Source organism: Centrocercus urophasianus, unplaced genomic scaffold, assembly GCF_019232065.1.
Source record: "Centrocercus urophasianus isolate 14NV4802_14NV808 unplaced genomic scaffold, USGS_Curo_1.0 seq_17, whole genome shotgun sequence".
NCBI lineage: Eukaryota > Metazoa > Chordata > Aves > Galliformes > Phasianidae > Centrocercus > Centrocercus urophasianus.
The window spans coordinates 7898434-7921226 of NW_024884722.1; the positions used below are offsets into that span (position 1 = coordinate 7898434).

A 22793-nucleotide genomic window follows, 5' to 3' on the forward strand; every position below is an offset into this window, starting at 1 on the left:
CTATTTGTTGGATAAGATAATATATTGTGCTAACTCAGTGGAAGTGAATTTAAAACATTATTAAGAGTCCTCAAGGAGAATCAGAAGAGATCTGTAGCTCTGAAGGCAAAAGCAACTTACTCTAAAACATTTAAATGCCTTTGTTTGCCTTTGATCTGTGAAAGACCCTTTGTAAGCAAAGAGAAATGCTGATTAAAGGGCAGCATCAGGTTAAAGGCATTATTTTTACTTCAGCAGTAGTGCAGATCTTGGTCCAAATTTGAAGGTTGATTGCCTGGAATTCCCTTGATCATTGGGAGATAGATCATTCAGAAACATTCCACTTTATTAATGGCATGCAGGTGACAATGTTGCAAATTAAGTAGGAAGAAGTGCTCTGTGATAACCATGAATTTACATTACAATTAGTTATGGGTTGTTTTTTTTTTTGCCTTGAACATCAGGGATTAGCCTCTGAGAAGCAGGAGGTATTGAATACATTGAACTCCTGGTATGGGAAAAAATGGCAAGTCCAACATTTATTGTGTATGTTATTAAGTACACCACTATTGTTGCTATATCTTTAAGTGGCATACCTGACTTCTGAAGATTGGTGACAACAGGAATTATCAACATGTGTGTGCCATTGTTTGTTTTTTATTATACAATATCCGTGGACTGGGTTAAACTCATCCAGATGATTGTTTTCCTTTTATTTATTTATTTTTGTTTAAATCCTTTTAGGTAAAGTATCATCAAATGTATGAAAAAGAAATCAAGGGAAAAGCCAGCCATACAGCTGAAACAGATGTTACTTTTACAAGAGAAAATGTGGATCAATGTGGTCAGGTATGCAGCATCTGGGAGATCACTGTCATTGCAGATCCTCATAGGGTCATTTGGGTTATGGGAGGATAAGTCCTACTGTGACAAATCTTATCTGTGTACATGAATGCACTGGACATTTCTGTTACAGCATATTTATGTATCACTCAAATGTGGTCATATGTGGAAAGTTTTCGTTCTGTTGAAAGTAAAAATGTAAAGTCAGCTGGGAGAAAATGTGGAAGGGTCATGAAATGATAGAAAGCAAAAGTAGTAAAGGATATTTCTCCTGCTGTTATTTTAAGAAATCTTAGAAGCTTTGCAGCTCTGAATGTGTGCAAGTTTTCTTAGTTGTTGGCTCTTCTACAAAATTGGTATTGTAAGACTCACAGGTTGTAGTTCTATGTACATGGAACCAAATAGGCTTTATTTCTGTTTTAGTCGTCTTCTTAGTTTCATTTCTTTTTAATTGTAACACAGTTATTTTTGTGGTCTGCCAAATAGCATCTGAAGTTCTTTTCTAATTAAGGTATGCCTCTTCCATGGAAATAGCAGAATTAAATAGAACTAAATACAACTAAATGGAATTTGAAAGGAACTGAATGATGTTTCTGTATAAAAGAAATTATATGGTTAGTTTAGTTTCTCTTCCTAACTCCTTATCAGACCTATATTCTTTGGAAGGAATAGGAAGTACGTTGTTCTAAGACACTTGGGAATTTTACATTTGTTCACTGCTTCTGTCCAACTTTACATCTTTGTGATGTGTGAAAAGCATTCCATCCTTCAATAAAACGAATTTAGAAGGGAGTCTTCAATTAGTTTCTATCTTTAGAGTTCATACAAGTTTTAGTAAGAATAAACAAATAAAAAGAGTTTGAAAAAGTGCTAATTGCATCTTCTAGCATTGGAATGGTTCAATCATTTGAATTAATTTAAGTCTTTTTTTCTTTGAAAGTATCTTTGAAACTTCAATCACAGACTTCAAATTTAATTTGAGTTCTAATCTTAATAGGCTGGATTCTAATATTTTTATTCAAATAAAAGTGAGCCACTGAATAGATTTCTCTGAATTAAGTGTGACTTAACATGGGTAAAGGTATCAGAGTTTTAACAGTCAAGATCATGCGGCTACATTATACATATTACACGTGTGCAGATATGTGTGTACATATCATACATCAGGCAATTTAAAGAATTTACTGCATGCTGTTTTATTAATTTTTGAAAAACTAGTTAAAAGTTAAAATTATTTGAAACTTTAAAATGATGCTTTGGAATATGAATGATATTAGAAATAATATAAAACGTATTTGAGGAAGTTGCGAAAAAGAGAAAATGACAATTTAGTCTGAAGAATTCAGGCTCACAAATGTTATTTTAAAAGACTAACTCAGCTGATGAGTCAGCAATATAGATATATTTTACTTTCTGTGCCTGTTTGTAGAATAATGTGGATGCAGTATCTATATTGTTCACAGACTTACAATATGACCAATCATATCCTGTGATATTGATGTTGCACAGAATTGCCACAGTTCATTGTTTTGCATCGAGAAGTCACCAGAGAGATCCCCCAAATATTTTTAATTTCTATCTATGCTACATTCTCCATGATACTGCTGACATGGCACGGATTTATTTGTTTATTTAGTGATTTATTTGTGGCTTACATTGGCTCTTTGCCACAAAGAAAAATAAAATATAACAGAGAAGACACACGGCATTATACCTTACTTGTGTATGTGCTTATCACATTCTCCCCAGATCTGGAAAGCTTTGAGGTGGTCATTATGTAATATCATGCTAAGAAAGTTCCAGTATTTTGCTATTAAGTCATCAAAAGGCTTTTCAAATGGTAATATTTACTTATAGTTTCAATAGGATAACCCAGAACCTTTTTCTTCTTCTTTTTTTTTTTTTTTAATCCAGCAAATTGAATTTTGTGAGTTTGTTCCCAAAATAGTATAGCACTGTAATATCTAGGTATTTCTGTTTCTAGAGAAGTATTATGTTTTGGTTAGTTGTGATGTGAGGAATGGCTATAGTGAGGTCAAGAGATTTCTATCAGGCTCCCACACTAAACTTGGAAAGTTTAAGATCTCCTGGCTGCTCAAACCATTAAATATTTTTCAGGCTTTTTTTTTCAGGCAAGTGTATATTAACAAAGACACGATAGGAAACATTACATCTCTAAGATTTAGGGTGAAATTAAAACGATGTATGTTGTTATACACTTGAATGCTATGTTGGCCACAGCTAATTGTTAACTGAATTCCTCTTGCTGGCACGGTTAATTTGGTGGGTGATTTCATTCTTGAAGTTGATAATCTTACTTTTTCTTTTGTTAAAAAAGTAATAATGACAAAGTAATGAACTTTACTGCTAGCAAGGATTACGGGGTTTTGTGAAATCATTCGTGACACCACCATACATACATGTGGTGAATAAAGACTGATTTTTTCTTCAGGATTACATGAATGAGTATGAAGAACGCAGAGGGAAAGGAAGCTTTCCAGCTATGATCACCCCAGCTTATCAAAATGCCAAGAAGGCAAATGAATTGGCAAGTGATGTAAGTATGAAACCCAGATCAATACCATTCATGAACAATTAAAAACACCAGTTTGTTAGAGCTGTGCTCTAGAAGGAAAATGCTAAAATTACACCTGAGAAGTAAACAAGGATGACATTTCACTGTGTTGCTGGGAACTGGATAGCTCAAGGGATTAATAGTATCTATTAATAAAAGGGGATGCAGCTCCAGCTTGTGTGAGGGAGGAGGTGGAAGCAGCGACTAATGGGGATCCCTACTGTTAGGCTAACCCTCCTGGCAAATCTGCACCTGTATTATTAATGAAACCTTCAACTGTCTTAATCATCCTTTGGACTACTGTGGTATATTCCCAGTAGTGAATAAATGGAGGATGAATGAGCTGAACTGGTTTGATATTTTGATGTAGCATGCCTCCAGCGCAAAGCCAGTCATATGAAGTGTGCCATTGTCACCACATAAGGCTTAGCTTATTTCTAAGCTGTTGATTTTTAGTTTTGGGCGATAAGCTGAAGAATTGGCAAAAAAAAGATGGTGAAGTGTGATTCCTGCATGCAGCCCACTGATTAAAGAGCTTCAGTCCTGCTTGAGGAGACTGTTTCTAGCAGTGACAAAAATGAGGTCGCTACCCTGTGGCTGCTGTGAAGGCTTCCTGTGAGTGACAGACTCAGTTTGTGAGGACACCTGCCCCTCTCTGAGACTATCTGACCTGATGGGCTCAGTCTGTCTGTTGGGAAGTTAACAGGTGCTTGAGCCTTTCAGCTTGTACTGTACTAGCTTGTAGCCTGGACCAGACACTAGCAATAAACAAGAGTGAAAGAATTGGTGACATTCAGTTACTTGAGCTTAGAGATAGAGACCATATTAAAAACCTGAGACCTTCCATGACCAAATCCCATATGACAAACTGAAATATTTCATGTTTAAACAGGGGATCATTGACCACTCCAGCTAAAGATGGCAGTTCCATATTTTTTTCAAACTGAGTGTGGTCAGCAGTTTCCTTATTAATGCTGATGATCTTGAAGGTCTTCCAATTTACGTGATTCTATGAGTTTAATATCTGCAGTGAAGGGATGATTTATAACAGTACCCAGCTGGAGTACTTACAATGCAACTTTAATGTCTCTAAAGCCTGTGAAATGGTGAGCAGGCTCGGAAAATAAAAAGAAATAATAACTTTACATTGCGCACATTTCCAGTAATTTGTTATTTTGTACATTATGAATCTGCATCTCCTTGTGTGCAAGAAACACTGGAATATATTCACAGAATTACAGAACTGTGGGAGTTGGAAGGGACCTCCAGAGATCATCAAGTCCAACACCCCTGTCAAAGCAGGCTCAAGACAGTTCCAAACAGGGTTTTGCTGGGCAAAGTCTGGTAAAGGCCAACACAAATATCTCTCGTTACTCATCCTAGCTCAACTTAAGTCCTCATCCAGATGCCTCAATTAAAATCAGAAATACCTTATCTAATTGTTGACTTGGTAGAGCAATGTAATTGTTTTAAAAACTTTAAAAGTGGCAAAAAGATAAGGCTTTTTCATAATGCTGGTTTCTACAAAAGGAAAAAAAAAATCATAGAAAGCTTGATAACTATCTGTATGCAATTCTCAGAGCAGAATTCTAAAATTAAAGTACTGACAATTAACTTCACTAACAGAACAGCACACAAGCTCCAAGCAGTTTCTTGTCATGAGTCTGTTAGTTATCTGTTTCAGCTATGAACAACAACCAGTACTGTTCAATCTATGTAAAGAAATAGGTTAAAAACTGCTGTCTACTGCAGTGGCTTTGCAGGAATTGTTTTGGCTGTGATTTTATGCCTGGTTTATTTCAGGAAACAAGAACTTGCAATGTTTCAACTTTCTAAATTCTATTTTCTTATGAAAGCAAGAATGGGAAAAGCCATATTGCAACTTTTATAACCAGTCCAAAAAACAGCATTGAAAAGGTAGGCATCTGTTTTATAATTTTTCTTACTTTTCAGATAAAATACAAGAAAGATCTTTCCAAGATGAAAGGTGCAGCTCACTTTCACTCTCTAACAGCTGAAGACAACCTGGTCCTTAAACAAGCCCAAAGTGCTAACAAGCTTGTTAGTGAGGTAAGTGATCTGAAAAATGGTGTAATAGCAGCCCACACAAACTTCTGCATCTGATGAATAAGGACTACAGATTTTAAAATCTTTTTTTTTCTTGTTCCTTGTGTAGCAGAAATTCTTTGTGTAGCACAGCAACTGGAAAGGAAGGTGCAAGAACAGATCTTTACTGTTATCTGGCCCTTCCAAAGTTACGCATGGAAACATGGAATGTTATACCAGGAGAGTGCTTCTAATTCTGGTTACATGGAGAATAGAAATCTAAGAAAACTCTGTACTGTGCTGTTAATGTGCTCTGAGGTTATAAGCATAAATGGTTGTGGATTATTTGGGAGTATATATTACAGTGTTTCAAAGAATGTTCTGGTTATAAGTGAGGAATAACACCAGCAGAATCGAAAACGTGTGCTATATTGTCAGCGCAGGTTTCTGTTTTCTTACATGATGTAAAAGACTGACTTGCTCGTAATGCATTCTTCTGCTTAGCCAAGGGAGATTGCTAGGGAATCCTCAGTAGATTATGAATTGTTAATTTATTTATATTGTCATACGAGCTATAAAGCTATTAATAAGTGTGAGTTCCTACAGGTTTCCCATGGCACTTTAAAAACTTATGCTCTTGAGGTGTCAAAGAATAAAACCTTCAATAATGAAAAACCCCTGGAAGTAGGACTGGAAGGGGCCTCCCGGGCCAATGATTTCTAGCTTCTGCTGTTTTTGCATGGCACTGTATAATCCTCTCTCTTCTAATTTCCAGCCTGTATTTATTCCTGTTCGTTTTATTACTAGTGTGTTTTGTGCCAACATTGCCCTTTGGTTAAAAAGTTCTTTTCCCTCCATGATTATCTTTCTGAGATGCTTGCACACATGTCATTTTCTCTCAGCCTTTGTTTTCCCTGACTAAGCAAGCAAAATTCTTCTTCTCTCATGGTCTTTCACTGCAGCTGTTACAGGCTGAGTGCGTATGCCTTGAACAGGAATGACTGTCAGAATGCATGAGGTCCTGATGAGATCTTGCTGGATCCTGGTACATAGCATGCACACTACCCAGTGCCTGCTGAAAAAAGCTCTTTTTGTTCCTGCTCTGGACTTACCTTCTTTATGGCTGAGTTATTTCAGCATCTTGCCATCCTTGTCTGATCAGCCTACATATGAACTGTTTTCTTTCTCAGCCCTTCCAGGCAATGAATCCTTAAAGCTCAGGTTTTTGTAGCTAGTCTCTATGTGTATTAACCTCACGTTGCTGAATTTAGTCCCAGTCCCTCTGAATATCCCTGCTTCAAAGCAAAAGAACTTAATGAAAATATTAAACCAATTACTCTGAAAAAGTAAGCTAGTAAACCTTTTCCTGTTCAATCCTGAGGTCTGTGTGGATTAAATTGGTAACAATTTTTCTTTTGTCTATAAAATGAGAAGTGAAGATAAGAAATTCATCCTTATAGTAATTTCCACAATACATTTTCTGGTAAGAGAGATGTATCAGAATGTTTGAACAGTAGTCCTGGCTAATCATCAGTGTGCAGAGGAACTTGATAGAGCAATTTAACATTTTACCATAACTTTTTTCCTTCTGTATTCTTGTCACCAAGGTGGAATATAAGAAGGATCTTGGAAACAACAGAGGGTACAGCATTAACTACTGCGATACTCCGCAATTCAAGAATGCGAGCAAGATCTCAAAATACACCAGTGATGTAAGTGTTCAGTGCCTTGCCTGGTTTGTTGGAAGCTTACTCTGGTAGCAGATGATGGTAGGGTAGATCATTTATCTTGTTACTTTTCCCTGGTTGGTGAGACCACTGAGTGTGCATTGGGCTTGGTGAAAGCTGCAGCAAAACAATCTGCTTTTGGTAGATGATTCATTTGTACAAATATTGTAGAAATAATGCTTATTTGCATTATTTATTTTAGTATTTACTTCTGATGGAATAACTTACAGCAGTAGAATGTGGAGGTACTTTCTGAATGTGGTATCCAGGTGTTCTGAAGAATGTACAAAGTACATCTTTTACCTTAGGAAATTCACTGAGTATTCTAGGCTTTGTTTTTAGAAGTGCTGTGGTTGTTTTGTGAGCTTGTGAGCAGCACTGACATACCATAGCTGTAGCAATTTTTTTCACTGCTGTAACCCATGGAAACACATGGAAAAAACTAAGCAAGTTTTATGAAGGTTTTGTTTGTTTGTTTGTTTGTTTTTAAATACAGATTAAGTACAAAGAAACATACCAGAACCAAATGAAAGGTCATTACATGGGCGTTGGTATGGACAAGCGAATGTTACATGCCATGAAAGTGGGCGGCTTGGCAAGCAATGTAAGTCTTTTTAAATCACACTTCTGTAGTCATGGCTTTCCTTACTTTATTTTTCCAGAATTAAGCTGTTGGTAGAACATAGGTTATATTGTAGTAAAGATTTGAAGGATAGATATATTGAAAAGAGAAGAAATTCTGGAAACCCTTTTGTACTGCACTGTGTGGGAGAGACTGAAATAAGCAAATTCAGTGATCTGGCAACATACTGAGCTCCTTCAGTTTTCTTTGACATCAGTAGGATGCTGAAGGCTGCTTGCTTCCCTCCTCCAGGGTCAGACCTTTGGTGAAAAAAAAACAGCCTTTAATAAAGATTTCTGGATTCCAATTTAATTTACTGGGTTAGTCAAAAAGCTATTTCCTTACATACCATTCCTTCAAGTACATTATTTACAAATCTGTAAGAAGCTTGAGAACTAAGCAGAAAGATAAAAGAGATGTGTCATAGGTGGAAGTTAAGTTAATGCTCCCACTGTTGGCATTGGATTAATTGAGGAGCTGAAAAAGAATCAATTAGTGGCTAAACTATGCAAATAATTTCATTTTCTTTGTCACTCACGACATTGAAATTACTTTGTTTCCTGCATTTAATATTAATATTATTGTTTCTCCTTTCCTCTTGACTGATAATTATTCAAACAAATGACAGCCTAAAAAAAAGAATGATTTTTTTTTGTTGTTCTCTCTTTGTTTCAGATAGCCTATAAATCTGATTACAAACATGATGGTGTTGACTACAATTACCCAGCTACTCTCACTCCTTCATACCAGACAACAAGGAAGTTGGTCCCTTTGAAAGATGTAAATAATTTTATGGCTTTTTTACGTGGCTTGCATGGCTCATCATCTCTCTGTAGGAGAGATAGTGATAGATTGTGTATGTCAAATGATGATTTAATCATGGAAGAAGACAGCCAGTGATTAAAAAAAAAAAAGAAAAGGTTAAAGCAAAAATGCAAGGAGTTACGAGGGCTGAGAGGAATAGTGGTGCCACTTCCTGTCATTCGCTTCAGTTGAACACAGTGGGAAAAAATTAGTGCTGCCCCACACTTACGTTCTTCCTAGAATCATAGAATGGCTTGAGTTGGAAGGGACCTTAAAGATCTGCTTCTAACTCCCCTGCTGTGGGCATGGTGGCCACCCTCTAGATCAGGGCTTAGGACTCTGTCCAAACTGGCCTTGAACGCTCCCAGGGATGGGGCATCCACAGCTTCTCTGGACAACCTGGGGTATTTTTGAGGAATTATTTGATAAGCTTCAATTATAAGATGAGTTGTTGCCTCTTGGGCAACAATTTCAGTTTTTTTCTTTGAAAAGACTTTAAAAAGATTTGATTTCTTTTTGTGTGAGAGCTGTATCCTCAAAGACTTCAAAGTAAGCATAATAGCTATCAATAAGCAGATAAATCCTGGGACTATTGTAAAGTACTAGGTGATGATTGTGAGTAGTACAACAGGCTCTGTGGCCAACTGATTTTTGGGTTCCAAATGCAGCTTCTCACTGAATTGTACAAGAGCAGGAAGTGCTGAAATGTTTAAAGCAGGTAGAACTAATTTCTGTAAGTTCAGGTTTGGTGGACAGTCACCTTTCTCCTTAAAAAAATCATAAGCAGGGGTATGCATTTTCAGTAAAAAAGAAATGATCTCTTTCTGTGGAAGTAAAATTCTTCTTGTCTCCAAGGGAAGCAAATCAAATGTTTGATTTTGTTGTACTTTGATCAATTTTGAAGTTCTTTCCTAAATGTTATGGTTGTGTCAGAAAGAAGGAAGTTTATATAAGGATACATGAAATAGAAAGGAATCATAGTCCATTTAACTGGAAATGAGTGTTCTATGAAACTAGGTTTATGTGATTTGCAATGTTTGCAAAGTGGCAATTAGTGAATATTGACCTTGGCCAACAGTGAATGATAATTGTGTTCTGCAGTGTAAAACCTTTGGCAACAACAGGTTTAAAAGAAAGCTTCTCTGTGATTTGTAATCTTGTGTAACTTTGGGTTTAAATATGTTTGTTTGTTTGTTTTAATAGCTTAGCACTGCTGTCATCATGATAATTTTGTGGACTTCAATACTATGATTGTTACTAATTTTTTGTTTTGTTTTGTAAATATATGGTTTTCTTCTCTCATCCTTCACTCAAAATTCTTACTACATAGGGAACTTCTGTGATTACTGAGTTTTGATCTAATAATTAAAGATAATGCATGAGAGTTCATTTGCTCTGTACAGCATTACATTGGACAGACCTATTAATAAAAAGGAACATTATAACTGTCTTTTAAGATAATCTGATCTGAGTGATGGTAAGAAATAAGTTTAATATTAATGCTTTAGAGGACTAATTGTGTTTATGAATTTGTTGTTTTCAGGGAAAGGGATTATAAATGACTGCAGATCTCATCCAAGAGATCCTGGTATTTTTCTCCATCTCAGCTTATTATCATCTAAGTTATGATTTTGCTGGGAAAATAGCTAACAAAACTTTGTCTACTCAAGCGCTCATTTTCCAGTCTGAACATTACCTCCCTTACTAAATATTCTCTTTTCCATTTCTTTAATTTTAAATTAGGTAAACTATAGGCAAAGCATAGACAAGATGAAGTATAGCTCTGTTGCCAGCACTCCACAAATTGCTCAAGCCAAAATAAATGCTCAGCAGCTCAGTGATGTAAGTTCTGTCAACAGTGGCCATCTTTGTTTATGAATTATCTCATAATTTTATTTCATAGCATTTGAAGCACTTAAATGTTTTTATTGTGGGTGGGTATTTGGCAGATTTACAACCAAAAGAATACAAGTTGAATGAAACTACTTACAGAAACGTAGCAATCATAGCAGTCAGTAGATACAATATTTTCTTCCATTTTTAACAGTTTTATTAGTGCATTTCGTTAGGAATTTATTTTCTGTATATTTATTAATGCATGATTTGTAAAAAAATCAGGTATTTTTTACTTACAGATAATCAGTAGTTACTCTATTTATGGAATAGTCATTCCAATTCCTAGTACCTACGAAAAAGTTATGATTGCTGTAACACCTATGATATTCTCATAGCAAATGTAACATATGACACCAGGAGGCTGAAATTCGGCAGTAGTCAATCAATGCCATCGGCCTATTGCTTAATTAATAAAAAATAACTGAGTTTGATTTTGATGTTTTTCAATCTATGGCAGTTGAACTATCGAGCCCAGTATGAGAAGACAAAAACAAATTACACTCTGCCTCAGGACATACCTCAGTTGGTCAAGGCCAAAGCCAATGCAGAATTATATAGTGAGGTAAGTCAAGTTATGTGGAAATATTTGTACTCAGAATGCCATCAGAAGAGAGAAATGAATGTAAAGATGGTGGTACCGTTTCTGGAAACACATGTTTATAAGCTGTCTTCAATAAACAGCATGAGAACTAGAAACAAGAAGAGATAGGGATACCATTGCAAGTATGGTGATGCTGCCAGACTTTTTTTTTTTTTCCCCAATATCTTTTCAAATGCCTTGAATTTGTTTAATAAGTCTATGTTCACTTCACAAATTAGCTACTTCTGTGCTGGTGTTTGTATGAAGAAAAAACATTTATGCAGTTCTAATAATTGAAAGGCCACTTAAATCTGTGCAATGAGTCACAGTGAATTTGTTGAACTTGAGTCAAACCTACTGTTGCTGCCATTCATCATTCTTCACAGTATGTAGTGACTTTCTTAGAGACTTGTGTGTTTAAAATCAAGCACTTACAGGAAAGCCTTAGTTTAAGGAGTTAAACTAAAGAATTACCAGGCCTCAGACCACATGAGTGCCAACTTTTGAAAGATCTCAAACTAAGGATGGCCTCTAGCAGCTCACTTAAAGACCTGCGGCTACAGTTAGGTTGGGAGGTATGATGGGGAAAGAAAAATCCTGAAACGTGCAGTGTGATGTCTGATTCTAAACACTTCCTCCCTAGAGATCAGCTCCAATTAATCCACAGTATTTGCATATTTAAAAAAAAAAAACACAGATGCTTTTGGAAACATTTCCCTCCTCCATGAGACTTTAAAACCTAGAGCTATTGGAGCATCTTTGGGAATTTGAGGTGACTTTAAACTCCAAGCATAAAACTATTGACTCAATCCTAGCCAATTAATTAACTCAAATTATAATGAACTGTGAATTAAGCGGGTTCTAATTTGTGGGCAGAGAAGATTTATAGTTCTGTTTTGCTCTTAGTCACTCTCATGTTCAGTTAAGACACTGTGTGTTGTATACTGACATGTTTCTGTCTCTCCTTTCTCAGGTTAAGTACAAAGAAGGCTGGGAGAAGAGCAAGGGCCAGGGATTTGAAATGAAGCTCGATTCTCTGCCTTTACTTGCTGCCAAAGCTTCAAGGGATCTTGCAAGTGATGTAGGTTACATTTAATTACCTAGGAATTATTCTTTACATAAGTTGCTGTAGCACAGGGAAATAAAACTAAGCTCTCTTCATCTGGGTTTTTAAGACCTGAATTTTACTGTCATACGTTCATCTTTCTCAAAGGCAGATGAACAGCTGGAAACTTCCTTAGACTGTTCTGTGAAATTTCACTCTCTGGAAATTTTTTTTTTTTAAATATGAATGTACAGAAGGAAGCAAAGTTTGCAAAAGGACAGTGGGCTCAATCCTTCTATAGTAAAAATTAGTGTTTTGAATCGTTCATATTTTCAAAAATGCTGTTATCATCCACTGCATATTTCTTTAGTCTGCTTCTTTAACATTAAAAAAAAAAAAATCAAAATCAAAACTAGCTGTTTTTAAATGACTTCTCCCACAGTTCTTCACCTGAGGAAAGGAAAAGGAAGAAATTTTGCCTGCAGCTAGAAAGTGCTCAGTACTGAAGATGATTCAAAAATCTATTGAGAAAAGAAGAGTTTTATGCTCGTTCAGCAGTCTTCCCACCTCATTAAGAAAATCAAGTCTTGCTTGGTTTTTCCATGATTGATTTCTTATCTGGTTCTTAAACCAAAACGTAATTTAGCTATTCAGAAGACAAAGTCTGTAAGAAAATGCATCTCAGAGGAGTGAGCTTTGAAGAATGAGGTTAAACGTAATATGGATAAGACTTGTCCTTCACATTTGGGAATTTCTGAGAACGTGTGGGAATTGGAATAAGCCTTTCTGAATTTTGACCACCCAAATAGTCAGTGAAAAACATATTGCTTATCTCTGATGCAAATGAAAGATGTGCTTTAACTTAAACTATTTTATTTTATTTTTTACAGATTAAGTATAAAGAAGAGTATGAGAAAACAAAAGGAAAGGCAACTGAAACAAAAGATTCAAGACTTTTGCACTCTCTGCAGGTGGCCAAGATGAGTAGTGAGGTAAATTATTTATTTCTCTTACTCAGAAGATGTTATCCATAATTATGAGTCTTTCAGCAATGGTATGTGACTTGTTTCTTGCCTCAGACTGTTAATATACGAAGATTACACAGTACATTTGTTCTTGTAGGTGATTTTGGGTTGGTGTCCTATTAAAACCTCAACACTTCAACAGAGAACTTTTGTGCAGATAGAAGTATATTGTAAACTAAGATGTACTATAATAATCTGCAATATTAATTCTGCTGTGTTATGGATCTCACATGGGACTTGGTTCATATTAGAACCTATCTTACCCAGTCTTCATAAGGAAACAAACAAAACTAGACATTTAAGATAGGTTTGGATTTGCAGTGCAGTGGTACAAACAAGTTATTTTTGTTCCTACTTTTTCTAGATTGCCTACAAAAAAGATTTTGAGGAGAGTAAGACCCATTTCCATCTGCCTATGGATATGGTAAACCTGAGGCATGCTAAGAAGGCCCAAGCACTTGCTAGTGACCTGGATTATAGAAAGAGACTCCATGAATACACAGTGGTTCCAGAAGATATGAAGACAAAATGGGCCAAGAAGGCCTATGGGCTCCAGAGTGATGTAAGATGGTATAAGCTCAGCTTAATAATTAATGCAATATGGATGCATATAAACTTCTTCAGAATTTGATGCTACTTTTTATTTCATGTGGATGCAATCTGAGTTACAGTAGGACGTCTTAAATGGCTTTGACATGTCTTTGAAACTGGCAGGTGTGCTCATGTTCACACCCAAACATTGTACTTCTGCCCCTCATGTCTGTAACTGTTATTTTTCTTCAATAGCTTCAATACAGGGCAGACCTGATGTGGATGAAAGGAGTTGGATGTATTACAGAAGGAAGTCTTAATATACAGCAAGCCAAAAAGGCAGGAGATTTGGTCAGTGAGGTAAGCAAAGTGCTCAGCTTTCTGTCTGTTGCTTATTCGAAGGCTTATACACGCTTATTATGCTATATCATGCGGAATGAGGTGAGGAATTCCTGTACTGAAAGATGACACTTTAGATATTCTACAGTGTAGGTGATCCTGGATTCAACGTTAAAAATGTTTTCTGATGATACAATTACTGATTTCCCTCAAGACTGTGAGCAAAAGGCCCTGTAATTGTACTTTCATCTCTACATAATGGGTAAATGAATTAAAAGAGCAACACGGAAAGGAATCAGAATTTCCTATGGAACCTCCTACATGTAGTGTGTAGACTTTTTAAGGAATAATGCTGAAAAATTAGATACTTGACAGTCATGCTTGGCAATTTCAACAGTGCTACATTTCATTCCTTTCCCTCGGTTAATTCATACACTGCTGTTACCCTTACGGAAGTACATTTCTGCAGCTTCTTAGCTGTGGTTGAGTTGTTTCACTAGTGCTTGGAAAACTAGAGGATAGAAGGGTGAATAAATTAAGGGAAGTTTCACAAGAAGGATAAAAACCCTCTTAGTTCTGGAGGAAGGACCAGAAGCCAGTAAGTTACTGGAATCATACTCTGATACTTTGAGTCTCTGACAGCCTCTCACTGCTACTGCAAGGGGAAAAAAAAGTACATCTTAGAAGCTAAAAGAAAGCAGCAACTCTCAGATCCAGTGTCTTGCTAGAGACAGACTTACATCTGCTACTGTGATGTGCTGTATTAGTAATCACTTCCACAATTACTTAATCCACAGTGGTCTACCTTTTCTTTTCAGGGCTATGTCAGGCCAAGAGATGTCTGACAGTCACACTGGTTATACTGGTGGATATTATTTTAGAGATCTCTATTGCCCTATGGTGACTGGCATTTTGTCTTTGCAAAATGTCACTATGTTGTGCTCCATGATATGTAATAAAACATGCTGGTTTTAATCTGCCTCCCTCCCTTCCAGGTTCCTAAAACAAAGCAATGAGCACCTCTTTGAAGTGCTGCATGCTTTTTTAACTTCTGTTTTGTGTTTCTCTAGAAGAGTCACAGCATAAACTGATCTGTTCATCCATCAGTTCAAACAGAATGATTTCTCTCCTGAAATGCCATACCATGAAAAAATGCATTTAAAGCTCTCCTAGGTGGAATGCCCCACCTTATTGTGGAACTATTAGAATAAGAATTTGACTAAAGTATGCAAGAAGTGTTTGCCTGTCATTCTGTTGCCTTGAAATGGTGTTCTGAATTTCCTTTTACTGTCTCAGATAGAGGTGCTTAGCTTGCTCTGAAGTGAGCAATGTATATGAGGCTTGGGCAGAGCAATAGATAGAAAACAGACCTCATCCAAAGGCTGCTGATGTCAATGGAAGTTTCCAATCGCTTTAGTGTGTTCCAGATGTAAAGTAAAACAAGATGGAATAGAAGTAGTGCAAGTCTTATTTATCAAACTAGAAATACTTTTTGGTATGAAAATTTGTTCTTGTGAATAGATTTTAAGTACTCTATCAGTCATGTGCTTGTGGGAAGGTAAATATTGCAGCAGCTTTTTTATAACTTGCTTTAATTTGATCCAGAAAAAGTACCGACAGAAGGCTGATGCTCTGAAATTCACCAGTGTGGCTGACAGTTCTCACATCAAACATGCCAAGAAAAGCCAGGAATTGCAAAGTGATGTGAGTCCTTCTCTTTACAAATGCTTTTCTCTTAATGGTAATTCCTGAGATATATGTATACTGAGGGTCAAGGGGAGGCAGAACACATCATTGTGAAACTTTGCAATATATGAAAGTTTAAGTTCTTGAGGTTTATTTCTAAGGGTTTTTGTTTGTAGATTTCATGAGTTCTCCCACTGAATTCTCTAAACTAGAACAACAGCAAATCAGTGGGAATGGAGATATGCAAGCCAGGCTTCCCACAGATGGTGTCAATAGCCAGAGAAAGAAAGGGAAATCCTCTTTCAGAAAGCCTCTGCAACAACCTTGTGGGTGATGCAAGTGAGATTCAAGGATGACTGTAAAGCTTTCATAAGAGGTTGTCTAAATTTTCCTGGGACATTAATGTAGTCTGCACAAAAATGGGTTATCTGTGAGAAAGTAAAAGGAAGCAAGCAGGGGGAAACAGTATTCTAGTATTCACTCTGTGTTTTGAAACTTTGGAGTTTCAAAGCAAAGCAAATGTAAGCACAGGGGCTAAGATACGCTCGCCCCAGGTTCTGTATTTCTCTCCACTGATGGCCCTGTCAGGCTGTGTAATACTATATTAGTGTCTGTGTTCAGTGCCACATTCTTTAGCTGTTGCTGCTAAGGGATTTTTTGTAAAAGAATTAAGTGAATACATTTTTCCAAACTGGATACTTTCAGGATGCTCTCTATCCTTCCCTGGGCCCTCGTGACCCTGGCAGATGGTATTTCAGAACTCCTGGCAGCACTTGGCTGAATGCAACTCACTTTCATAATTCCAGAAGGAAGGGAACCTGTTGTTAAAAATCACTGACCAAATGATTTTGTAATAGAAGTAACCTGTTAACCTTTTTTTTTTTTTTCTTATAATATGCCATGCCTTGAACTGAAGATGCTGTCAGCACCTCAAATTGCTACATGAATGAAGCATTATTGCTTTATGATTGTCATGGCTTTTTTTTTGTTTGTCTTCTTCAGGCAACTACCTTGTTTCCTTTTTTTTTTTTTTTTATTTTTATTCCTTGTATCAGTGAAAAACAGGCACTTATTTGGATGAGTGTTATGTGTCTCAGAGATAACACTAGTATGAATAGGATGAGAATGTTGGTCTCCTGATTCCCATTACTTATCTTCCATTTACTCTATAATGCTACCTTCTTATATGAGTGTTGAAGATGGAATAGTAATGCTGGATTCAGTGCTCTATAGTAGGGAAAATATATGTTTTTTCACTGTGAGATTTAAGAAATCTAACACTTCATGAAATGGGCCATCTTTTCATAGCTTTTCAGTAGCTCTCCCAACTGCTTCACGGGGTTCTGAAACAGGGCAGCAAATTTCTCGGTTGGAGTTGCCCTGAGATGTAAAATGGAAATGTTTGCTGCTTGGATCATAGAAGGTCCTTGATATTTTCATTTAAAGTTGGAATGGTAGTCCTTGCTGGAATATTATGTCTGCAACTGTATCTTGGTCACATGTTTTCTCTACAGATGGAATTCCTTAGTGTTCTTCATTTCATCCCTAAAATTCACTATTTTTATTAAGTTGCTGTTGTTTATTAAGCTACTACTAAATAATAGCTGCCATTTAGTGCTGGAGAAAATATATTCTTGCAGATGTTTAATTCAGATTATGAATTATCATCAGATTTATGATCAGTTAAATAACTAACTTTTGGAGAGAGAACTGAAGTATCCTGATATGCTTGCTATTTCTCCACTTCCTTGAAGGAGTAATTTCTTTGTCTTGGCTCTGTCAGCTTTTAAATTGAGACCTTGGGGAAAAAAAAGTCATGACGCTAAAGACTAACTCACCAAATAAACAGAATGAAACAAATCCTTGAATATTTAGGATGTTTCGACTATTGTTTCTTCAAAATTAAGCATGGACTACGGTTTGTTGACCGCACTTTGCTTTCTGGGACAGGTTGCCTACAGGTCAGGAAAAGAGCAGTTTCTTCATCAGTACACCATCACCAAAGATGACCCTGTCTTCTTATTGGCCAAAGCAAATGCTGCCAATATCAGTGAGGTACTGTGTGAGACCGTGGACTGGATTCTCTAAGCCCTGTGAATAGCTGCAGTTGAAATGTTGGTTCTGTGGGTGGAAGTCAGACTCTTTCTATGGGAAGGTCCAACTGTTTTAAATGTGAAAACTTTGTAGTCAATTTGTTTTCAATTAAATACTTATCACATCCACTGCTCTGAAGACTTGTCACTTTTAGAGTTTGAAGCTGTGTATTTTCCATGTGCTTACCTTCACTCAGATGAAGGCATACTGAAAGTTTCACTGGAGCCAGTAGGATAGTGGGGTTACAGTATGTACAGTGTGTATGGGAAGATAGCAAGTGATGAGAGTAAGATCTGATTCTTAAATGTATGGTCATGAGTGTATGGTGGTTTGATATTACTTCAGAGATTTCACTGTGACTAGAAAACAAATAGAATATATTGGCAGTAGTAAGGACACTGTTATTTTCATCTCTTTAGAAGATGTACAGAAGTAGCTGGGAGAAGCAGAAGGAAAAAGGATTTGTTCTTCGTCTGGATGCTTTGTCATTCTTGACAGCTAAGGCAAAGAGGGATCTGGCAAGTGATGTGAGTATGGACTTCCTCAAAGTTCTTTAGTATTAAGACAGCTGACAGTCCAGGTTGCTATCAGAGTTTTGAGGATGTGTCACATCTCTTTCTGTGCCCTGAGCCACGCTCACTTGATTCACACTAAGGAGCAATGGAGGAGTTCTCTGGTTGACTGTTACTGTGTAATTATTCAGAAGGTTTGCTCTGAGCAATTCAGAGTTATTTCCCACATGCTGACTATCTTTTCTTATTCTTATTTTGACAAAAGGTTGAATTTTAGTACTTGAAGTGGAATTCTCCTATGAAACAAAGTGACAGTACGTTTCTACCTGACCAGAAAATGTCTGAAAGAACCTTCTGACCTCAGTGCTGAATGAATGCTCATTTTCCTTAGGATAACCAACAGTAAAAGATTTCTTAGAGATTTTTGAGAATGAATAATTAATGAGAAAGCTTTTATTCTTGGTAGACACTTGCTAATTTCTAAGGCATTCCAGTTCTTTCTTGCAAATGGACTTAGGTCCTTGCATTGAGGATCCAGTGTGTCACAATGCTGATAAAGCGTTGCATTACTACAAGTAGAGCTGTCAGTTTGGTAACTTAGATGATTTGAATCATGGTCTATGTTTTTCTTCACAGATTAAATATAAGGAAGGTTATGAGAAGATGAAGGGTAAGCTGATTGGAGTAAAAGCTGTAGAGGAAGATTCAAAGATGGCTCATTCCCTTCAAATGTCAAAACTGCAGAGTGATCTGGAGTACAAGAAGGCATTTGAGGACACAAAGAATCAGTTCCAGGTCTCCCTGGATATGGCTAACCTTGTCCATGCCAAAAAGGCTCAGAATTTGGCTTCAGATAAAGGATACAGGACAGCCCTCCATCATTACACTGTTTTGCCTACTGACAGGAAAGTGGCATGGGCCAAGTGGGCGTATGGATTGCAGAGTGACGTAAGTGCAGAGCTTACTGTGTTTCAGTGCCTTTATTCAACTCCTTCAGATGCTTAGTGCTGAATTTCTTTATGTGTTGATGCTTTCTGATGCCGTGATGCGCACTTAATTTTTCAAAACTTAAATAGTCAATACAAAGGCAATAATTATTAACCACCTATTTAACCACCTTGTGATTCACTTAAGATATACATCAATTAATATGTTTTACCTAATGCACAGGGAGGTTAAATAGCATAAGTAAAATGGTGATAAGATTCCATATGGAGACCATGTACTCACCTGAAGTGAGACAGGTTAGTTTTACCCTACTGATGATGTGTTGTTGTGCTAGTAATCCTACAGTGTCATGCACTGTCTGACACTGTATGTGGTCACTACGTGGCAATCTGCCATTCTGAGGTCTTAAGTTAGAACTTTTAAAGGAAACTAAGATAAATATGTTTTCAGATTTTGTTAAGGTGCTGGTGCTGAAATGCTTCCAAGTTCTTTGAGAAAACTGCCTCTGGAGCTTGTATAAGCTTTTGCAATTTAGTAGGCTGTTGGTAGGAAGCATTTTGGGAGGGACTACATCTGTACACTTGCTCCTTAATGTCACACGGAGGAAGAAAAGAAGGCAACACAATGCTTTCCCTCCAGTATAGAAAAATAGTGGTTTGAAAATGTTAATTGTCAATTCGTATCATTGCAAATCATTTGTAACCTTCTAAACAGCACACACTAGATGCTACGCACAGCGGAATTGAAGTTTTTTGCTAAGTTAGAGCAAAGAGTACAAATAAGTGTAAGGTATAGACTACTTTTACTATTTGCCTTGCAAAACATGTGAACTAGTGTTAGAGTCTTAGTACTGCTATCTCATTCTGTAATTTATTTTGCTTTCCTTGCAACTGTGCAATAGTGAAAAGAACACAAGCAGGAACTAATTTGACTTGGCTGTAGTTCCTGAGGTGGCTGAATATTTAAATGGCATTTTAAGTGTATGAACACCAACAATGGGATGATTTTTTTTTCCTTTGTCAGAACCGATATAGAGCAGATTTGAACTGGATGAAAGGAACTGGATGGATAGCCACTGGGTCATTAAATGTGGAGCAGGCTAAGAAGGCAGGAGAACTCATTAGTGAGGTGAGATTTCATGACAGCATGCAACAGAATTTGCTGCATAATGTCTGCAAAATGTCTGTATAAAATTAAAATAATTTCCACTCAAAGGGAAAAGAAAAAGGCATATCACATGAAAGCCCTCAAAACCAGGGATAGAACTGGTAATTAGAGGGAAACCAGATACCAAACACACACCAGTAGGAGTCCATATAGCCTTTGCAAAAACAAAGTAGGTGACAAATGATATTATGAATAATAATGGCAATCAAACAGTGCTCAATTGCTACCCACTAGCCTACCTTTTTAATGAAGCAAAACAGGAGAGATGATGAAAAGATGTAGTCACTGGACTGAGAACCTTCTTTTGTAACAGATACATGTTCCTCCTTGCTCCTTTTTGAGATATATTCACGTTAGCTATTGAAATTCATATGGATATCTTTGTATGTAGCTGTATATATATATATATATATATATATATATATATATATATATATATTTCTGAGTAGTTTTCATCCTTGTTTCTCTCTATAACCAATGCCACTTACAGGTAAGGCAAGCTCCAGAATCCTTTGTGCCAGTCCCAAGAGGCCTTCAAAGGAAGTAGTGGTGGAAATGATTCAAAGGCTCATAGCATTCTGTTTCTGTTATTTCAGAAGGAGTCCTATTGGCCAAACCTGCTGTAGTAGTACACTGAGTTTTGTGATTTTATTAGATGACCACTGATGATACAAGAATCATCTGTCCATTCATTCAGTGAGAATAACAAAGCCACTGGTCTCAGAACCATATGGTTGTTCTTCACATCTGCCTGATTGCTACCATTATTTTTCTTTTCCTGTATAACCATCTGCATTGAAGATGGATGTTTATTTTAGATACAATAAATTATATCCTCAGCTAGCATGAAGTGAGATAGCTTCATAAAAGCTAGTGTCAGCTGGGACAGTAACTGTGAATCTGTATAAAGCATGCCATTTTGATGCATAGTAGTGACAAATTTGCCACGCAGAAATTTGACCTAGGTAGGTTGTTCATGTCATCTCAAATTTTCACTCACAAAATGTTGACTTTTGTATACAGCCCATGACTTACTTGTTTTACTGCTAAAAAGCAATTGCTTTTTGAATTTTATGTAGGGATGTTCTCATCAACTAATGTTCGTTTTTACAACTGAACAAGACAAAGAGTAACTCACTTCTTTCCTCAGTTAAAATCAATGAGATTGCTTGTTTTTAAGGGATTTCTATCTGAAATCAAAATATTGCTTGATACGCTTAAAAGATTTAATATGTTTTACATTGTCATTTTAAGTCCTCAAAGATTCAGTATATTGTACAGAGTAACTTTTGGGGATTGTGTTAAATTAAAGGAGGATGACATGGCTTTAGCCTTAGAAACTGTTCACATCTGTGTACAAGAGTCATGAACATACTTACTGACTTGGGAGTTCATCACAGATATCAGGATACTTAGTACATGCTATTTGGAGAAGCGATAAGAGTAATGATGTGTATAGGACCACTCGTGCAGGAAGGGAAGATTTTACTGACTGGACCATATGGAAGAAGTGTTTTCTCAGAAAACAGCTTTCATTTTTATTATGTATATATAACAAGATGTCTCAGAGGCTTTTATGGGTCCTTTCAAACACGCAAAATTAATATCATGTACCACAACAATTAGGCACAGTGTTAATGGCTGCACAGATTTGCTACAGGTAAGCAAGGAAAAAACCTAGCCCTTGAAGCAGTAGTTTAGCCATTGCCATTATTAAAGCATCACAATGATATACCGTTTCTTGCTTAAAGGAACTCTAAATAAAAAATACAAGTCATACTGCATTTGAAGCTACCTGAAAAAGATTTTCAAATCCTGAGTCCTGGAGTATTTAAGTAGACATATCTGATTTTGAAATGTTTTCTTTATATTTTGGGAGAAATACTTTAATATTAATCGGCAAAAGGTTATTGTTAAATTGAAACAAATATTAATCTGAAAGTACCTAGGACATGAAGATGAGGAAAGAGGAATAATAATTATGTTCACAAATTCACTCTAATCTCCAGCAACCTATGATTTTTCTCTTTCAAATAGCATGAAAGAGCAGCACAAAATTCACAGCTTTGATCTTTTTCTGCTCAACAGAAGAAGTACCGTCAGCATCCATATGCTTTGAAGTTTACCAGTATTAAAGACACTCCTGAGATGATCCAGGCTAGAATTAGTTATAACCAGGCTGTGGATGTAAGTTATAATGTATATACATTATGATTATAAGAGTGGTATCCTCTTTGAACGCCCCGATTGAAGCACTGGCTTTCTCTCTCTTTCTTTCTCTGAGATAATCCTTGGGAACCATAAAACTTCCATGTTTTGGTGTGGTGCATCTCACAAAAAACATGTTTCTAACTTGAAATGGGAAGTCATACAA

At 36.5% G+C, this 22793-nt stretch overlaps 1 protein-coding gene across 1 annotated transcript in view; it reads left to right on the forward strand.

Annotated features, from left to right (window-relative positions):
- The window catches only part of LOC122160018 (nebulin related anchoring protein), a 50668-nt gene that overhangs the window by 12195 nt on the left and 15680 nt on the right, over positions 1–22793 (forward strand). Inside the window, exons 11-28 of the mRNA XM_042818203.1 lie at positions 724–828; positions 3275–3379; positions 5351–5467; positions 7051–7155; positions 7667–7774; positions 8468–8572; positions 10340–10438; positions 10950–11054; positions 12046–12153; positions 13008–13109; positions 13507–13704; positions 13929–14033; positions 15618–15716; positions 17649–17753; positions 18212–18319; positions 18941–19252; positions 20276–20380; positions 22508–22606. Of these exons, the coding sequence (XP_042674137.1) occupies positions 724–828; positions 3275–3379; positions 5351–5467; positions 7051–7155; positions 7667–7774; positions 8468–8572; positions 10340–10438; positions 10950–11054; positions 12046–12153; positions 13008–13109; positions 13507–13704; positions 13929–14033; positions 15618–15716; positions 17649–17753; positions 18212–18319; positions 18941–19252; positions 20276–20380; positions 22508–22606 (2190 nt within the window). The remainder of the gene's footprint in view (positions 1–723; positions 829–3274; positions 3380–5350; positions 5468–7050; positions 7156–7666; positions 7775–8467; positions 8573–10339; positions 10439–10949; positions 11055–12045; positions 12154–13007; positions 13110–13506; positions 13705–13928; positions 14034–15617; positions 15717–17648; positions 17754–18211; positions 18320–18940; positions 19253–20275; positions 20381–22507; positions 22607–22793) is intronic.